Source organism: Monodelphis domestica, chromosome 2, assembly GCF_027887165.1.
Source record: "Monodelphis domestica isolate mMonDom1 chromosome 2, mMonDom1.pri, whole genome shotgun sequence".
NCBI classification, from domain to species: domain Eukaryota; kingdom Metazoa; phylum Chordata; class Mammalia; order Didelphimorphia; family Didelphidae; genus Monodelphis; species Monodelphis domestica.
The window spans coordinates 242,052,279-242,069,879 of record NC_077228.1 but is presented as its reverse complement, the minus strand read 5'-3'; the positions used below and the strand labels follow the sequence as shown (position 1 = coordinate 242,069,879).

The 17,601-nt window shown below is 40.4% G+C and overlaps 1 protein-coding gene across 1 annotated transcript; it reads left to right on the top strand.

Annotated features, from left to right (window-relative positions):
• The first annotated feature begins 8,509 nt into the window (after nucleotides 1-8,509).
• Nucleotides 8,510-16,365, top strand: RCVRN (recoverin). Its single transcript, XM_001371398.4, has 3 exons — nucleotides 8,510-8,923; nucleotides 10,587-10,698; nucleotides 15,876-16,365. Exons 1-3 carry the CDS (start codon nucleotides 8,543-8,545, stop codon nucleotides 15,989-15,991), a joined length of 609 nt encoding a protein of 202 aa, XP_001371435.1. The 5' UTR covers nucleotides 8,510-8,542; the 3' UTR covers nucleotides 15,992-16,365.
• The last annotated feature ends 1,236 nt before the right edge of the window (nucleotides 16,366-17,601 follow it).

The following is a 17,601-nucleotide window of genomic DNA, read 5'->3' as shown; positions in this document are numbered from 1 at the left end:
ATAAAAAATAAAAAAAATAAAAAAACAAAAAAAAAATAAAGTGATCACCATGGGAAAATGTCCCAAATATGAAATACCCAAGTCAGCTGGGTTTTTATGGAGATTTTAATTAATACAAATAAGGAATTAAGGAAAGGGAGAGAAAGAGAGTAAGCAGAAATAATGGGAAAGGGGGCTGGGCCAACCTAGGCTTAAGCCTTAAGAGAGAGATCAGTCAGTCTTTTTATCAACTCACCACAAGATCTTGTTCCAAGCAAGCTCTAGTGTTCAGTGAGACCCTCCATTATAGCTCAGGAAGCTTCACTTCAGCTTCCAAGGTTGAATTCCTTTTCAGCCACCGAGAGAGAGATCAGCCTCCAATTCAGCTCCTAGCTGACTCACCCTCAGAGGCCTTTCTGACCTCCTTTTAAAGAGAATCTTCTCCTATGTCACCTCCCCTATGTTTTCACATCTACCAATCACAGTAGACATTTTCCAAAGGACTGACCATTCTTAATTCACACCTGAGTAGACTAAAACTTTTGAGTAATTCACACCTGAGTAGACTAATCTTGTCCTTTGCAAGTTGCCTGATTAATTTGATCTTCATAGGTACTTAGCACCTTTTTTATTAGATCTAAAAATAGACCCAGCTTAAGGGTTTTAGCTTTACTTTAAGTATGGGCTAGGTACCTTTCCATTGTTCAGTAAGGAGTTTTACAACTTTATCTTCCCCTAAAGTATGCTTAAGTATGGGTGGAGTAATGTTAGAAGTCCCCACATTCCTGATCAAGTACCTTCATTGTTTAAATGGGAATAGCCTTAACCAAATGTTTTAAGGTAGAGTTTGAGGAATTTTAAGATTCACCCTATCCAACGCTTGCCTTGCCCACTTCCAGAGTCTGTTACTCAATGCTCCCTAAATCTCATTCCAAGTGACTTCTTCCCAGAACCCTGCAATCCTGCTGCCTGACTCAGAACCCGGTGGGCCCCTACATGATTGTCAAGAAATCCTAGCCACTGCCACCTCCGTCCATCTGGATCTCTCCGACGTGCCTCTCCCAAATGCAGACCACATGTGGTTTACGGATGGCATCAGCTTCATCATAAACAGGCAATGAAGGACCTACAGTGGTTGATGCTTCCAGTAAACTCATCTGGGCAGCTGCCCTTCCCGAAGGTACATCAGCTCAAAAAGCAGAACTGATTGCTCTGCAAAAAGCCCTGGAGGAGACAGAAGGAAAATGCCTGATGGTATACACCGACAGCAGGTATGCTTTTGCCACCCTACATGTTCATGCACCCATCTACCAGGAAAGGGGGTTCTTGACAGTCAGGGGGAAGGAGGTTAAACATTTGACTGAAATCCAGGGCCTTCTATTGGCCATACGTCTGCCAAAGAAGGTGTCAGTGGCTCACATTCCTGGGCACCAGAAGGGGGAATCTCTGGAGGCTCGAGGGAACAGGGCAGTGGACCAGGCAGCATGAGAAGCAGTGCTCAATGCCCCCCTTTTAACCCTTCCCATGGTTATTCCTCCTCCCCCAGCACTATGAGACAGACCTCACATGTATACAAAAGCAGCAAGAGATGAAGAATGGTCTCTGTTATAAAGACCCAAACTGCAATACACTTCTCCCTGTAACTTTGGGGCACCTGCTAAGAATGCACCTGCACCACCTTACCCACCTAGGGACAAAAAACTATCCCAACTCCTGGAAAAAGGACAATTGCACTTCCTGGGGAGAAGGAAATTTCTGGCCCGCCTTGTGGAGTCTTGTCAGGCCTGTCAGTTAATGCGCTTGACCAAACCTGGCAATCACATCGGCCCCTGTCAGTCCTGGGAAGTGGACTTTACCGAAGTAAAGCCTGGAAGGTTCGGATTCAGGTATCTCTTTGTTTTTACTGACACCTTTTCAGGCTGGCCTGAAGCGTTCCCAACTAAAACTTAAATAGCTCAGACAGTGGCCAAAAAGCTCCTGGAAGAAATCATCTCCTGATTTGGATTCCCCACTTCCATTGGTTTGGATAATGGACCGGCATTCGTGAGTAAAATCACACAGGTAGTTACGGTGGCCCTGGGAATAGATTGGAAATTACATTATGAGTAAAATCCCCAGAACTCTGGACAGGTAGAGAGAATGAATAGGACAATCAAGAAGACCTTATCTAAATTGGCCCTCAAGACTGGCATAGACTGGGTGACCCTCCTTCCTTTAGCCTTGTTCTGAGCCTGGAACACTCCTGACCCACATTCTCTTTTCCCCTATGAGATTCTTTTTGGCTTCCTTCCCCTGATCCTACCTAACTCTCCCACATCCCTGACACCAGGCATCCTGAGAGACCTTAGGCCTATGCTCTTGGGACTAGCAGCCCTCCATCAAGATATATGGCCCTGATTAAGGGAACTTTTTCAGGCACCACCACATATTCCCCACGACTTCCAACCTGGGGACTGGGTTTGGATCAAAAGGCATAGGAAGGGGAACCTCCACCCATGCTGGAAAGGACCCTATGTTGTTCTCTTTGTAACCCCTTCTGCTCTTAAGGTAGATGGAATTGGACCTTGGATCCATCATTCTCACATCCTTCTGGCTGCTCTGCCCTCACCGTTCATCAGGAAGAGGTGGAAAGTAACCTGGCACCAGACTGACCGACTTAAGGTGTGCATCAGTGAGGGCAGAAACACATGATGCTGCTGGGAGCCCTAGTCATGATATTGGGCTTGATCCAGACTGGTTTCTTTTATAAACCTCACTGAAGGTCATTCCGTAATCTCCACCAGCCCTGGAAATGGACCCTAGGAAGTTGGGATTCCCCTACTATCCTACAAACTTATGTCACTTCTGGCGCTCCTAGTTTTACTCTCCTTTCCTGCCACCTTATTGTCACAACCAAATCCTGCGTGGCCAAGGTCCCGGGGGCCCCACATGTGCATTTCACCTACAACAACTACTATATTTGCCCCTCCTCAAATCCAGGACTGTCCTATTGTAACTCACTGGGACATTACTATTACTCTCATTGAGGATGTGAGACACGGTCAACCAGTTGGTCTCCAGCTAGGCCGGACCTGCTTCTCTCTCTCTCCTGGGGACCCCAGGGCTGTAAACCCCGCATGGAGTTAGGGAGTCACATAGTGACAGGACAGACAAAATTCTCAATAGATTGTCAGTACCTCAACTTGACAGTCCTTAACCCACAGGATCCGGGATGGTTTTTTAGCCACACTTGAGGCATATGTGCCCACATGAGTGGTGAAGATCCTGGAGGATTGTTAGTGATTTAGAAGGAAACCACCCTCCCTACCCAGCCCATGCCCCCGTTAGGTCCCGATAGAGTATTGAACCCCCCCACAAATCCCTGCCAACCCAAGAAACCTACCCTGCCCACACTCCCTGCCAAACCCACCTTGCCTACACTTCCTGCCAACCCCAGCAAACCTACCCTACCCACACAAAATCCCAGTTCCTCAGTAGGCGCATCCCCGATTCCCATGGCTTACACCTAACCCCCTTGGCTCCATCTTAGTACCCAGAGAATCACCCCCCCCCCTTTGGTCCCTCTTGCAACCCTCATACACTTCCTTAAATCAGACCGTGCCGAACCTGACTGATTCATGTTGGCTTAGCCTTGACACTCAGCCCCCCTACTATGAAGCTATTGCCCTGAATTCAAGCTTTAATACCTCCCCGCAAGAGTCCCCCCTCCCTCCAATGTTACTGGAATGACAGGAGGTCAGGCCTGACCATTCAATCTGTTCTAGACACTGGTCACTGCGTAGGGAATAATTCCCACTCACAGTCACATGTCTGTGCCCCACATTCTACCCCGACAACCAGTAAATATCTTATCCCTCCCGCCTGAGCCCGGTGGTTATGCAGGACTACGGGTCTGACCCCTTGTATCTCCCTCACCACCTTACAAAAGACACACAAGATGTGCCTTCTTACTATCGTCGTGCTCTGCGTCCTCTATCACACTGAGGATGATGTCCTTGGATTTTGGGAACCCCAGTTAGGTTCTCCTATCAGAACACGCAGAGAGACAATAATTGCCATCACCCTTGCCACCCTCTTTGGCCTCGCTGGGGTAGGGTAGTGTTGTCTCTCTCACTCTATACCATCAGTCTCTCAGCACTTAGAGCAGTAGTAGATGAGGATCTCACAAGGATTGAGGCTTCTATCACCCACCTTAAAAAATCTCTTACCTCCCTGTCAGAGGTAGTACTCCAAAACAGACAAGTATTAGACCTCCTATTTCTGTAGCAAGGGGGCCTCTGCAACCTTAAAAGAGGAATGTTGCTTTTATACTGATCATACAGGGTTAGTTAAGGACTCTTATGTCCAAACTCCGAGAAGGCCTCGCCAGACGCCAAAAGGAGCAGGAGTCACAAGACCTGTGGTATAAGCAAGTTTTTCAACCTTCTCCCTGGCTGATAACCCTCATATCTACCTTATTAGGACCCCTGATCCTCCTCCTTCTCCTTTTGACCTTTGATCCAAACATTCTTAATCGCCTAGTAGCCTTTGTCAAAGATCGCATTAATACTGTCCAACTAATGGTCCTTAGTCAGCATTATCAAATTCCTGACTCCCACTGAATCCCCTTATAATGATACAGTCGAATGAGGAAGATTCCTCATGTAGAGCAGAAGAAGGAGGGAATGAAGGACCAAAAATCCTATTTCCTCCCCGACCCCCTTTCCCCTAGAGCCCCTGCAGTCAAATTACCATACCCTGTGTGAACTTTATGGCTAGGAGCCATAATGACCCCTAACCCCAGGAGTTCCTATCATTCCCCTTCCTGATATATGCTAGGAACCATAATGACCCCTGACCCCAGGAGTTCCTATGCACTCCCCAACCACAGAAGGTCATAAAAAGCCTGCAAACCCCAGATTCAGGTTCAGCCATTTTTAGAGTGTTGAGCCCAAACTGCAGTTTGTTTAATAAATTCCCTCCTGTGTGTTACATTGTTGTTCTGTTTCATCTTTGGGTTCGATTACCGGACACTTCAATTACTAGTACTCTAAAGGAACTTAACACAACAGGCACCAACTAAAGTGATTTCAGATGACTTTCATTTTGCAAAGCTAAATTCTTCCAGCAGTCAAAATGGAAATCAGTCCACACAAAGGCAAAGAATGCCTGATAGGCTAAAGGAGAGATATTAAATTTCTCCATATAAGATCAGATACACCCAATACCTAAGGGTATGGCCATATTTATATGTCTCTTATATAATTCTTTGAAGAGCAGTCTTCGTTCCTTCCTTCCTTCTTTCCTACCTTCCTTCCTTCCTTCCTTCCTTCCTTCCTTCCTTCCTTCCTTTCTTCCTTTCTTCAGCACACAGCATAGTCTGACATATAACAGATGTTTGATAAATGCTCATTAATCCGATTAATTGACAGATAAGATTGATCAACAAGACTGTTACTAGGCATAGTGATGCCTATTAGTAATACATACCTACTACTGAAAAAGTTAAGGCTGATGGATCTCTTGATCTTAGAAACTCTGATTTGGAATATGGCTAAAGCAAGCTGATAGAGTCTCCTCACTATTACCAAAATGGTGAGCCTCTACAAGTCAAGTAGCCAGCAGTAGCCTATAGGGAAGGTCAGATGTGAAGCAAACCAAAGCTTTGGAAAAGATCAGAAGGGAAAACAGCCATAAGTGACCATTGTACTTCCAGCTTGAGCAACATAGGGAGTTTTTGTGGAGTGGTTTCAGTCATATCTGATTCTTGGTGAACCTATTTAGGGTTTTCTTGGCAAAGATACTAGAGTGGTTTGCCATTCCTTTCTCCAGCTCATTTTACAGATAAGGAATTGAAGCAAATAGAGTTAAGTGACTTGCCCAGGGTAACACAGCTAGTAAGTATCTGAAACCAGATTTGAACTTGGAGTTGAATCTTCCTAAATCTGGGTCCAGCACTCTATCTACCGCATCACCTACCTATCCTAACATAGGAGACTCATTGCCAAAAAAAAAAAAAGACTATACAAAATTATGACCTTTGGACAATCCCAGGATCCACTTTGGCCCTCTGTTATATTCTCTTCTCATACCGAAGATACTTTGGATTCTCATACTTACTTTATCCCTTTTTACCTCATCTCTGAACCTATTCCTCTGCTGGCTAAATAATGACTAATACCAGTCATTTATATTTAATTGTGAAATCACTCCTAGGGGTAAAGATAAAAATTTTATTAAAAGAATTTTAGTCAGTAGTCAGCAAGGACATGAATAAGGAGGGTGCTGCCAAAAGGCCCACTCTAGCACCCTGAATTAACACTTTACTTCTGGGACAGGAGAACCAGATCCAAGTTGTGACTTTGCTACTCTGTGTGACCTTGAAAAAGTCACTTCACAAATTTGGTCCTCAATTTCCTCAAAAATAAAAGTGGGTTGGACCTTCTCTGACCATATATATTTTTTAAAATAGCCAGACAGTTTGGAACTATGCCCAAAGGGTGCTAAAAGACTGCCTAGCCTTTGATCCAGCCATAGCACTGCTGGGTTTGTACTCTAAAGAGATCATAAGGAAAAAGACTTGTACCAAAATATTCATAGCTCTGCTCTTTGTGGTGACAAAAAATTGGAAAATGAGGGGATGCCCTTCATTTGGGGAATGGCTGAACAAATCATGGTATCTGTTGGTGATGGAATACTATTGTGCTCAAAGGAATAATGAACTAGAGGAATTCCATATAAACAGGAATGACCTACAGGAATTGATGCAGAGTGAAAGGAGCAGAACTAGGAGAACATTATGCACAGAGACTGATACACTGAAGTACAGTTAAACGTAATGGACTTCTCTTCTAGCTGCAATGCAGTGATCAAGGACAATTCTGAGGGACTTATGAGAAAGAACCCTATCCACATTCAGAGAAAGAACTGTGGGAGTAGAAACACAGAAGAAAAACAACGGCTCGATCACAAGGATTGATGGGGATATGACTGGGGATATAGACTCTAAATGATCACCCTAGTGCAAATATCAATGGTATGGAAATGGGTCTTGATCAATGATAGGTAAAACTCAGAGGAATTGCACATCAGCTATGGGAGGGTGATTAAGGGAGGGCTTTGAAAGAATATGAATCTTGTAACCATGGAAAAGTATTCTAAATTAATTAATTAAATAAAAATTTCAAAATGATATGTATTTTTTGTACTATTCTTTACACAGAGAATAGCAAATGTTGGAAACTTATTTGCTCCATTAATAATGAACTTGTAGAGGAAGTTTAAGGGTAAAAGATGAGAGGTCAGTTTGTGTTAGGGTTTTGGAGAGTCTGGAAAAGGAACAAACAAGTAAAGACATAAAGCTAGTAGGAAATAACAAGTGCCTGCTGTGAGCAGAGGACTATGAGAGTCTTTGAAAGAAATACAGTTTAGGCAAGACACATTCCGTGCCCTTATGGGCCCTCCAGGATAACATGGGGATGCCACCAACCCAGAATGTCAAGATTAGAGGGGATGCATATTTTCTATTCAGACACAATGTAGGTAGCCAGGTGGCCCAGTGGATAGAGCATGGCCCTGGAGTCAGGAAAAACTGAGTTCAAATCTGGCCTCAGACACTTCCTGTGTAACCCTGAGTAAATAATCCCTTACCTTCTGTTTAGATTAATCCACTGAAAGAAGGAAATAGCAAACCACACCAGTTTCTTTGCCAAGAAAATAGTATTTGTGTGTGCTGTGGTCCACAGGGTCATGAAGAGTCAGACAACTGAACAACGATAATATTTTCTATACATTAAACAACAAAGGAAGCTCCCTTTTTTTGGTTGTTAAAAAGCTCTTCTTTTTCTTCTTAAGATAAGAACTAATCTCTATCAATGCAATGCAATGTCCCTGAACAATCTGCAGGGATCTAAAAAATACTACCCACAAGCAGAGGATAAACTGTGGGAGTAAAAACACCGATGAAAAGCAACTGCTTGACTACAGGGTTGGAGGAGATAAGACTGAGGAGAGACTCTAAATGAACACTATAATGCAAATTCCAACAACAGGGAAATGGGTTCGAGTCAAGAACACATGTGATAACCAGTGGAATCATACGTCGGCTATGGGAGAGGGAAAGGTGGGGGGGGGGGGAGAGGAGGAAAAGAAAATGATCTTTGTTTCCAGTGAATAATGTATGAAAACGACCAAATAAAATAATGTTTAAAAATTAAATAAATAAATAAATAAATGCTCATTCCCCCCCCCCCCAAAAAAAGATAAGGACTAATCTCTACATCCTGGGCCCCTAAGATCATGGTAGGAAAGATAGAACTCAGAAACACCATTTCTAACCCAGAAGAGAATTCTCATTACTTCCGATTAGTGTGTGTTGGCCAGATCCTAGGAAGCTCTCCTCCCCCATTTTAGGTAAAGAAGTGACAATCAGATTAAGAATGACCACAAATCCCTTTAATCCACCACAGGCTATGTCTTGGTTTTAAAACCCTGGACCTTGTGTCAAATTAGCCTCAGTTCAGGGAAAGTAGGCTACCCACCACATAGCATTTACTACTTGTCTGACACCCAACCTCACTCATCCATGGGAAACAGCAAAAGTGGCTCCCTGTCCAAAGAGATCTTAGAGGAGCTTCAGCTGAATACCAAATACAAAGAGGAGGAACTATGTGCCTGGTACCAGTCCTTCCTGAAGGAATGCCCCAGTGGCAGGATAACCAAAAAGGAGTTCGAAAGCATATACTCCAAATTTTTCCCAGATGCAGACCCGAAGGCCTATGCCCAGCATGTGTTCCGGAGCTTCGATGCAAACAGTGATGGGACCCTGGACTTTAAAGAGTACATCATTGCACTCCACATGACTACAGCTGGAAAAACCAACCAGAAACTGGAGTGGGCATTTTCCCTCTACGACATAGATGGCAATGGTGCCATCAGCAAAAATGAAGTACTTGAGATCATCATGGTATAGTCTAACTTTTCCCCCATTGTTGGTTGGCTGTAGCAGTTAGTTGCCAGAACAGGGACTTAGATTTAGGTCTCCTGATTTCTAAAGCCAATGTTTCTGGATTGTACCCAATTCCTTGATCAGGAATAGTCTAGGCAAAATCTGGGTGGGTTTACTTTATAGAAATATGCTTTCTGTGATCATCATAATTGATTTAAATATATATTCTTTATGATTGTTTCCCAAACTAATTGGACCACAGAACTATTTTGAGTTTGATGTATATTAAAGGAAGTTATATATGTTGATTCAGGATACCTGAAGGTTTAGAAAATTCTCCAGGATAAAGACTGGCATTAAAGAGAAAATTAGGCCTGCTTCTATAACCCTAAATTGCTAACTATCATAAATTATTTCATTAAGTCCTTTCATATTTAATATTTTAGAAGGAAAAATATTTCCAGGAGTCAAACTTTCTTATCTGATCTCTACTCATAGAATGCATAGGACACAGGAAGAGTGGTATTTCTAATGTATTCAATGAAATTATGTAATAAGTGTTTTTCCTATGGTCTTCTTAGAAGAGAATGATCCTACTATAAAGAAGGATCTGGGCATTCTCCAGCATTTGGATACATTTTCTTCAAAACTACAAATATTACAAATTCAGATGTAAAACCCGTATACATTTTTTAATTTTTTTAGTATAAACCAATTAATTGTCAAGAAACACAAATATTTCCTTAGAAGTCTATGTACATTTCTAATTAGACACTCATTTTGTACATTTCTTTTTACTATGTACCAATGCTTTTCCTAAGCATTCCCATGCCCAAGAGACTTTGTGTCTAACAGCAAAAATTTGATTTAGTGCTAGAGGACCTGGGTTCTCAACCCTATTACTTAATACCTGTTGACCCTGGACTCTCTGATCTTATTCTTATTGTAAAATGAAAGACTATAAAAATCTCTTGACCACTTTCAGATCTAAATGCTGTGATACTAGAGACAACTTGAGCATAGAGCAGAAAGCCTAAAACTAACCTTGGTCTGAGGTCTTTACCACCTCAATTTGGACCTGAGTCACACAGATTCTCTAGAGCTGGTGGGGTTAGGGATAATATCCTCAAGTGCTCTGCAGTATACTACAGTCAACTCTGGCAAACAGAAAACACCACTGTGTCCCAGCCAAAGTCAATTTGTTGTTCCAATACACTTGATTCCTTGGGGCTGAGATAGCTTGCGTGAGACAATCAAGGGCTGGATGCTATGAAGCAAAACCAAGTTCATCTAAATGTCTACAGTCCAATGTACAGTCTTATTTCTTATTTGTATAATGACTGGAGGCTGATGGATTTTCAACTTGATTGAGTGAAATTTTATCAAGTCTTTAGGGAATTAATCTAGTTCTTCATTTGAAAGTGCAAAGTCTGAACCAAAAGGGACAGTGGAAATTATCTAAGACAATCATCTAATTTTACAGTGTAAGAAATTGAGACCTGATAGAGTACCACAATGTAACCATACAACCATTTGGGGAGTCTTTTTTTTTTTTTGAGACTAGCTACTGGCTCTTCATGAGAAAAGCTATGATTAAAGGGTTCAATACACCTATTCATATCAAATGGTTGAATGCATGACTCTAACTCCCCACTCTGATTTCCTATGTCATTTGGTACAGGCCATTTTCAAAATGATCAATCCTGAAGACCTGAAGCATCTTCCAGAGGATGAAAACACCCCTGAAAAAAGAGCTGAGAAGATCTGGTCCTTCTTTGGAAAGAAAGAAGATGGTAAAATGAAATTTTTTATTATCTTTTCCTTATTCTCAGTCATAATTATTTCCATGCAATCACAATAGGATTTTATGGGAGATAAAGGGCAGTCTCTTATTTTGAAACAGCTTATATACAATGTCCTGGAAGGGAAGGAGATTTGGGCATCCTCATCATGGAATTTCTAGAGCTATAACTAGAAATAATGGGATCTTAAAAATTTTTGATGTTAGAGACAGATAGCCTATGTATGTATTTGTCATTTAAATGTTGAAGAGATCAGGGCATGCTTTTCTACATAGCTTAAAATCTCAATAATTTGAGTTGACTTAAGGAAGCGAGTCTGAATTAATGAGAAGTCTTATTTATAGTATCTTTTGAAGTAATTGAGATTTATTACTTTCAAAACAACTAACAAAAGACCAGATTTAGAATCTACCTTTTAGATTAGATAAGAATCACTCATAATATTAACACAAAAGTGGGCCTAGTTTGGTCTGACCCCCTTAAATTTATTGAGAAAAAAAGTTGTTTGTTTATTCTGTTAATCTACAAACTCTTTTTTCATAGTCAGGGCAAGAATTAATTTTCAGTCTACTATTAGGCTAATTGTCACTAACTTCAGATAATTGGAGTCTAGATAAATTATGTTTTGTTTTGCTGAGATGCTATTTAGAGAAGCTACTATGGGTTGGTCAACCCACTTCTCCTAACCTACTCTACTTATTTACTTGAATTATGAAAGATAAAAGTAAGTAAAATATATGGAGATATCCTAACATCATTCTCTAACAAACTGTAAATGACATTACTCATTACCACCGCTGTTAATTACCATGAACTTCACCATTACTACCCTCCATCACCATGACCAGTCATTCACCACTACCAGCATTACCACAACAACCACCATCACCACTCCTACATCACTACCATTACCACTACCACCCATCATAACTATCCAACACAACAATCCACTGTAAAATTTAAAATTAAATCTCAAATAATAAGTAATATATTTTAAGGGATCCTTGGCTCTCAGGGAGGAATGTATAATTGATAATCTGTTACCCTAAAGGGGAACTACATTTCCCAAGAGCTCACTGACTTCCTGTCATTACGTACTTCCTGTAGACAGGGAAGAAATATCCAAGGGGCAGTGCTTTTCAGCCTCTCTTTGGCATGATGTCACAATCAGCAGTGATGGTGGTAAGGTGGAGATTTTGAAAATAGTTAACCAGCCATGGGCATGTGTTTTTATTTTGTATCCTCTTTATTCCTTGATTTCTAATAATCATTTAGTAAATCCCTTAAAATAATTTTTTTATTATTTGAGATTTAATTTTAATTTTTACACCACCATTAGCAGCAGTTACAATCACCACCACTACCATAAGCATCATTACCCACACTATCATTACTCCTTCTGCTACCATAATCATAGTGTCCATATTTACCATATTTCCTTTTAATTTGCCTCCTACTCCTTTCATTTTGGCATTGTCCCAATGTGTGAATTCAGATTGCTTTCTGGTCCCCAGGGTCTCCACTATAGAGCTTCAAACCTGGCCAATGTCTCTAATTCCAAGCAACTTTTGACATCGTCCTGCTATCAAAATATACTTGTCTTTCTTTCTTGTTAGGACCAATCTGAAAAATAGATCCTAGCTAGTGTAGTGTCACTGGAGTTCAGTAGGGATTGAAACATGAGAAATGAATTAATATATTTTTCTTCTGAAGTAAAATAAGTACAGTTTAAAAGGGTCTTTTGGAGCTAATGCTGTGACCCAAAGAAAAGACTCCAATAGTAGGAACTTCAGTCACTGTGTTAGACCAAAAGGCTAAGATTATTGGATGGAAATGTTATCACCTTTAGACTTAGAGAGAACTAGAATATTAGAGTTGGGATGTTGGAAATTATTTTGTGAATTATTACAGCATGGTTCAGTAGAAGATGCGGATTCAGAAGACCCAGGTTTAATCCTTACTCTGCCACATGTATGACTTTGGGCAAGTTATTTAACTTCCTTGGACCTCATTTTTCTCACAGTAAGATGAGGACCTCTAAAGTCCCATTCATAGCCTATGTTTGTATTATTCATTTAAGGTCAAATAACTATTCAACAGCACAGTTGAGACTTGAATCTTCTTTTCTTTCTTCTTTTCTTAGTATCATTTAACTCTCATTCTAACTAGAGGGGCTATGACAGTGGTATGCCTGTAAATATTTAACAACCAAATCTCCAGGGGGAAAAAGAGCACAGGACAAGATTTTAAGCAAATAAATCAAGTCCAGATGTAATAGCTGTGGTAAAGACTAATTTTCATCTTAGCACAAGTCCTGATGTGTAGCATTTGCAGATTTCCAATTTAATAATCTTGAGTTAGCATGGCTCCCACACTCCTGAGCCAATCCACACAGCCCAAGCAGTCAGGAAAGCAAAAGATGAAATCTTCCTGGTTAATAGAATATATTCAGAGAGGATCGATATGACACTGATGATTTTGGGGTAGAGTCAGAGGACAAGATTGGCACTACAAAGAAGAAATTCTAAAGGTTTGAGTTCCCTGCTTCTTGAGAAAGATTGGTTCCATAGTGGGATTGGGAGAAGCTGTTCTCTGAATTTTTGAGTTGAAAGATCCACCAAGTCCAATCTATTAAAAAAAATTGAATGCTACTTACAACATATGGGACCAATTGTCCTCCTGCTTTTGCTTAAAGTCCTCCATTAGAAGGAATCCATTACCTCCCACAGTAGTCCATTCCATTTTTGGATAGTGTTAATTGTTAGGAAGGTTTTCCTGAAATGGAGCACATCTTGGACTCTTTACAATGTTCCTCATTGTTTCCTGGTTCTGTTATCTATGGCCAAACAAAACAAATGTAATACTTCCTTCACATAATACTTTCAAATAAACATCTCCAGTTTCTTTAACACATTAAGGGCATGGACTCAAAGCCTTTCGACCACTCATTTGTCCTCCTTTGGACATTCCTTAACTTACCAATGTATTTCTATCATTCCCAGAACAGAATACAATCCTCTAGATGAGATCTGACCAGAGCAGAACACAGCAGAATTATCACTTCCTTATTCTCTTATTCCATGATGAAAAGCAATGTCTCAATGCAGCCCTAGACTGGATTTGCTTTTTTGGCCATTATCACTCAGTTGACTAATATCAAGCTTGCCATCCTCTACAGCCCTCACATTTTTTTCATACAAACTACTTCTCTTTGTAATCTTTCTATGCATTTCCCCCTAATCACATGCAATTTTTAACATTAATTTTCTAAAATTTGAATTCCAAATTTTCTCTCCCTTCCCTCCCCTCTCCCCAAAATGGTAAGCAATTTTATATAGGTTATACATTTATGATCATGCAAAATATATTTATGCATTGGCCATGTTCATCTTGTTCTTATAGATACTTTTGCAGCCCTCATTTATCCCTATTAAATTTCATCTTCTAAAAAATCATTCCTATGTTCTAACCTGTCATGGATCTTTTTTTTGTATATAAATTCTGTAATCCAGTCAACTAATAAACACTTATTAAGGGCTTTCTATGTGCCAGGCACTGTGCTGCATGGCTGAATGCTAGATTAGCTAACTCTCTTAGTTTTGTGTCATCTGAAAATTTGCTAAACCTTTAGGCAAGTCGTAGTTTAAGCTTTATACTTTAGATAAGCCTAACTTTTAAAAAGGCTGTCTAGTACAAAGTCAAGTATAGATCCCTTGGGCACTTCAGTAGAGACTTCTTTCCAGGTTGACATACTTAACTGATATTTTGAGCGAGTTCTCACTTTCCTCAGGACCTAGTTGATGAGAAAGGAACTAGCCATCCTTTTGAGACTAAATTTTCTTTTTAAGTATTACCTGATATCTTATGACCTGAAACACCTTTTATCAACTATTATTGGGCCTCAAGGTGATACAGTAGATAGAGTGTGGAGTCTGGAGTCAGGAAGTTTTTGTCTAGCCATGTCCAACTCTTCATGACCCCATTTGGGGATTTATTGTCAAATATACTGGAGCAGTTTGCCATTTCCTTCTCCAGGGGATTAAGGCAAAGGAAGTTAGGTGACTTGCTCAGAGACACACAGCAAGTGAGTGTCTGAGGTCATGTCTGAATTCATGTCTTCCTGACTCAAGGCCCAGAGCTCTATCTACTACACTTCCAACCTGCCTTGTTGGGCAAAATAATTTAACCTGTTTGCCTCAATTTCCTGAATTGTAAAATGGGAATAATCAAACCACCTTCCTAATGGAGTTCTTGTGAGGGTCGAGTGAGATAATATTTGGAAAATATTTTGTATAGTGCATGGCACACTACATAATGGGTGCTAGATTCTGTTCTGTAGCCCTTATCAAAGGAGAAGTGTGCTTCAGTGAGAAACATAGTATACTTTCAGTCAGGAAAGTTAGTTTTGTGTCCTGGCCTTGTTGCTTCCTATCAATGTATCCTGGGAGCTATTCACATTTATTAATATATGATTTAGAGTTGGAAGAGATCTTAGAGGGCTATCTATCAAACCCACTCATTTCTTCCCAAGCAAGAAAATGGAGGCCCATAGAGATGAAGTGACTTGTCAAAAATCACATAGTAGATGGGATTAAAACTGGGAACTCAAGTCTTATTTCACATCCTGCATTGTCCTATATAAAGCAGATCTAGGCAGTGTGCTTGTCTTATCCCCTGCACTCAAGTCTAAGATCTCAGAGGACAGAGACCACTTCTATATCCTCTGATAGCATAGCTCCTTGTATACCATAGTTGGTCAATAAATGAATAAATGGGAAACCAGCCAGGGTAAGGAACACAAGGCATAGACATATAGGGTTAGGTAGGAAAGGTCAAGAATTTGAGGAGTCAAGGATCTGAGTCAGTAAGAATAACAGTAGGGAACAGGTAACATCAAAGATGTGTTCACAGGACTGTTTGCCTTGTTCTATGTTCAATTTAGCTCTATAAGCTACAATTTTCTCTTCTATAAAACAGGAACCTGCCCTGCTTGCTGCATCAATTTTCTGTGAACATTAAATGAGAAAATATCTATAAAATGCAGTGCAACCATATACTCCTAACTATAACTCACATATCAGTGTGAGTGCAGTGCTGTATCCCAGAGATGATCCAGAGCTAAGACCCCAGGCAGCTAAGACTCACTGTGTTGTTTCTTTTTCCCACAGATAAACTTACAGAAAAAGAATTTATTGAAGGCACACTGGCTAATAAGGAAATTCTTCGACTGATCCAGTATGAGCCACAAAAAGTGAAGGAGAAGCTAAAGGATAAAAAGCCCTGATGCCAATTCTTCAGCCCTTGCCCCTGCCACCTCCATTCCATAATCCCATTCAAAAAAATTGAGAGAAAGTCTCCCTGTATCCTTATCTTCCCTTCTGGACATCAGGTTCAGAGGTAAAGTCACCTCACCTGGACCAAACATATCTTGCTTGCTGAATCAGTCATCTTTAGTAAATGGCAAATTCCTCTCCTGGGATATCAACCTTTCCTGCCCCAACCCCCACCCCTTAGGCTTGTCAGTGATAATCCCCTATTAGGACATAGTGCTCAGAGAGACATGAAGGTCACCCTCCTGTAATCTCCTTTGGGTGTACTGTGTCAGCATGTTCCAATAAATGTGAGAGATGATGGGAGCCCAGCTGGGCAAGCTTTGATCATGACTTGGAAATAGAAAAGATTTCTAGCTTTGAGATTTAAAGTGACCAAGGACTCCAGGGTTTGGGACACAGGCACTTAAGAAGAATAAGCTTCTGAGACAAATGGGATTCATAAAAAGAAGTTTAATCATTTTCATACTATACCCATTTCATTATCACTGATGCCAAAGCCTCAATTCACCTATTTTACTTCCCACCCCACCTCACCCCACATTCCTGTTAGTCTTCACCAAGCATTTACAACTGCATTCCCTAAAGAAAGAATCTATGAGATTTTATAGGAACTTAAAGATCATCTGGTCTTCTTAAAGATCATCTACATTCTTTACAGATAAGGAAATTGATGTCCACAGATTTGCTGAAGGGAGTAACTTAGTGTTCAGTCATGTCTAACTCTGCGACCCTTTGGGGGTTTTCCTAGTAGAGATGCTGCAATGGTTTTCCATTTCCTTCTTCAGCTCATTTTATAGATGAAGGACAGAGACAGAGTTTGTGACTTGTCCAGGGTCACACAGCTAGTAAATGTCTGAGAGTAGATTTAAACTGAGGAAGATAAGTCTTCCTGACTCCAGACCTGATGCTGTATCCTCTGCACCAACTCTCTGTCATAGGAAATAACAGATTCAAAATGCAAACCCAGGTCTTTTAACTCCAATTCTGTGTTCTTTTAATTACAAATTGCTTGAAGCTATATAATTCACTTTACAAAATAGTTATAATCTAGTAATCCTTATTTTGAAGGTGAGATAATAAGACTTAAAGGATTCTATTCAGTTTGAAGGAACACTTTTTTTTTAAACAATGCTAATAAGTTGGAAAGCATTCAGTGGAGAACAAACTTTCTTACTATATAAGGAGCAATTGTAAGAACTGGTAATGTCTAGTCTGAAGAAGAGGAGAGATAGAAGGGAATAATAATAATTGCAACAACAATAATAAAATGGAATGGTTGGGAGTTTAGTTCAAAAAAGGATAAGATAAGAAAATTGGGAAAAACAAACTTCCTTTACCCAACAGTTACAGATCATTAAAAGGCTTAGAAGGGGGCATATGAATCATCTTGATCAATTCTCTCATTTTATAGATAAAAAATCTGAAGCCTAGAAAAGGAAATTACTTATCCAGTGCCATATAGCCAGACAGCAATAGAGGTAGGTCTAAAGTGTAGGGTACTGAAATGAGTCCTAGATTTTCCAGCTGCCCTATATTTGAATCCTATTTCTGCTATTCCCTG

Coding starts and splice junctions, on each gene's coding strand:
- RCVRN (XM_001371398.4), top strand. CDS start 8,543: ATGGGAAACAGCAAAAGTGGCTCCCTGTCCAAAGAGATCTTAGAGGAG. Junction 8,924..10,586: donor AAGTACTTGAGATCATCATG/GTATAGTCTAAC, acceptor CATTTGGTACAG/GCCATTTTCAAAATGATCAA. Junction 10,699..15,875: donor CTTTGGAAAGAAAGAAGATG/GTAAAATGAAAT, acceptor TTTTTCCCACAG/ATAAACTTACAGAAAAAGAA.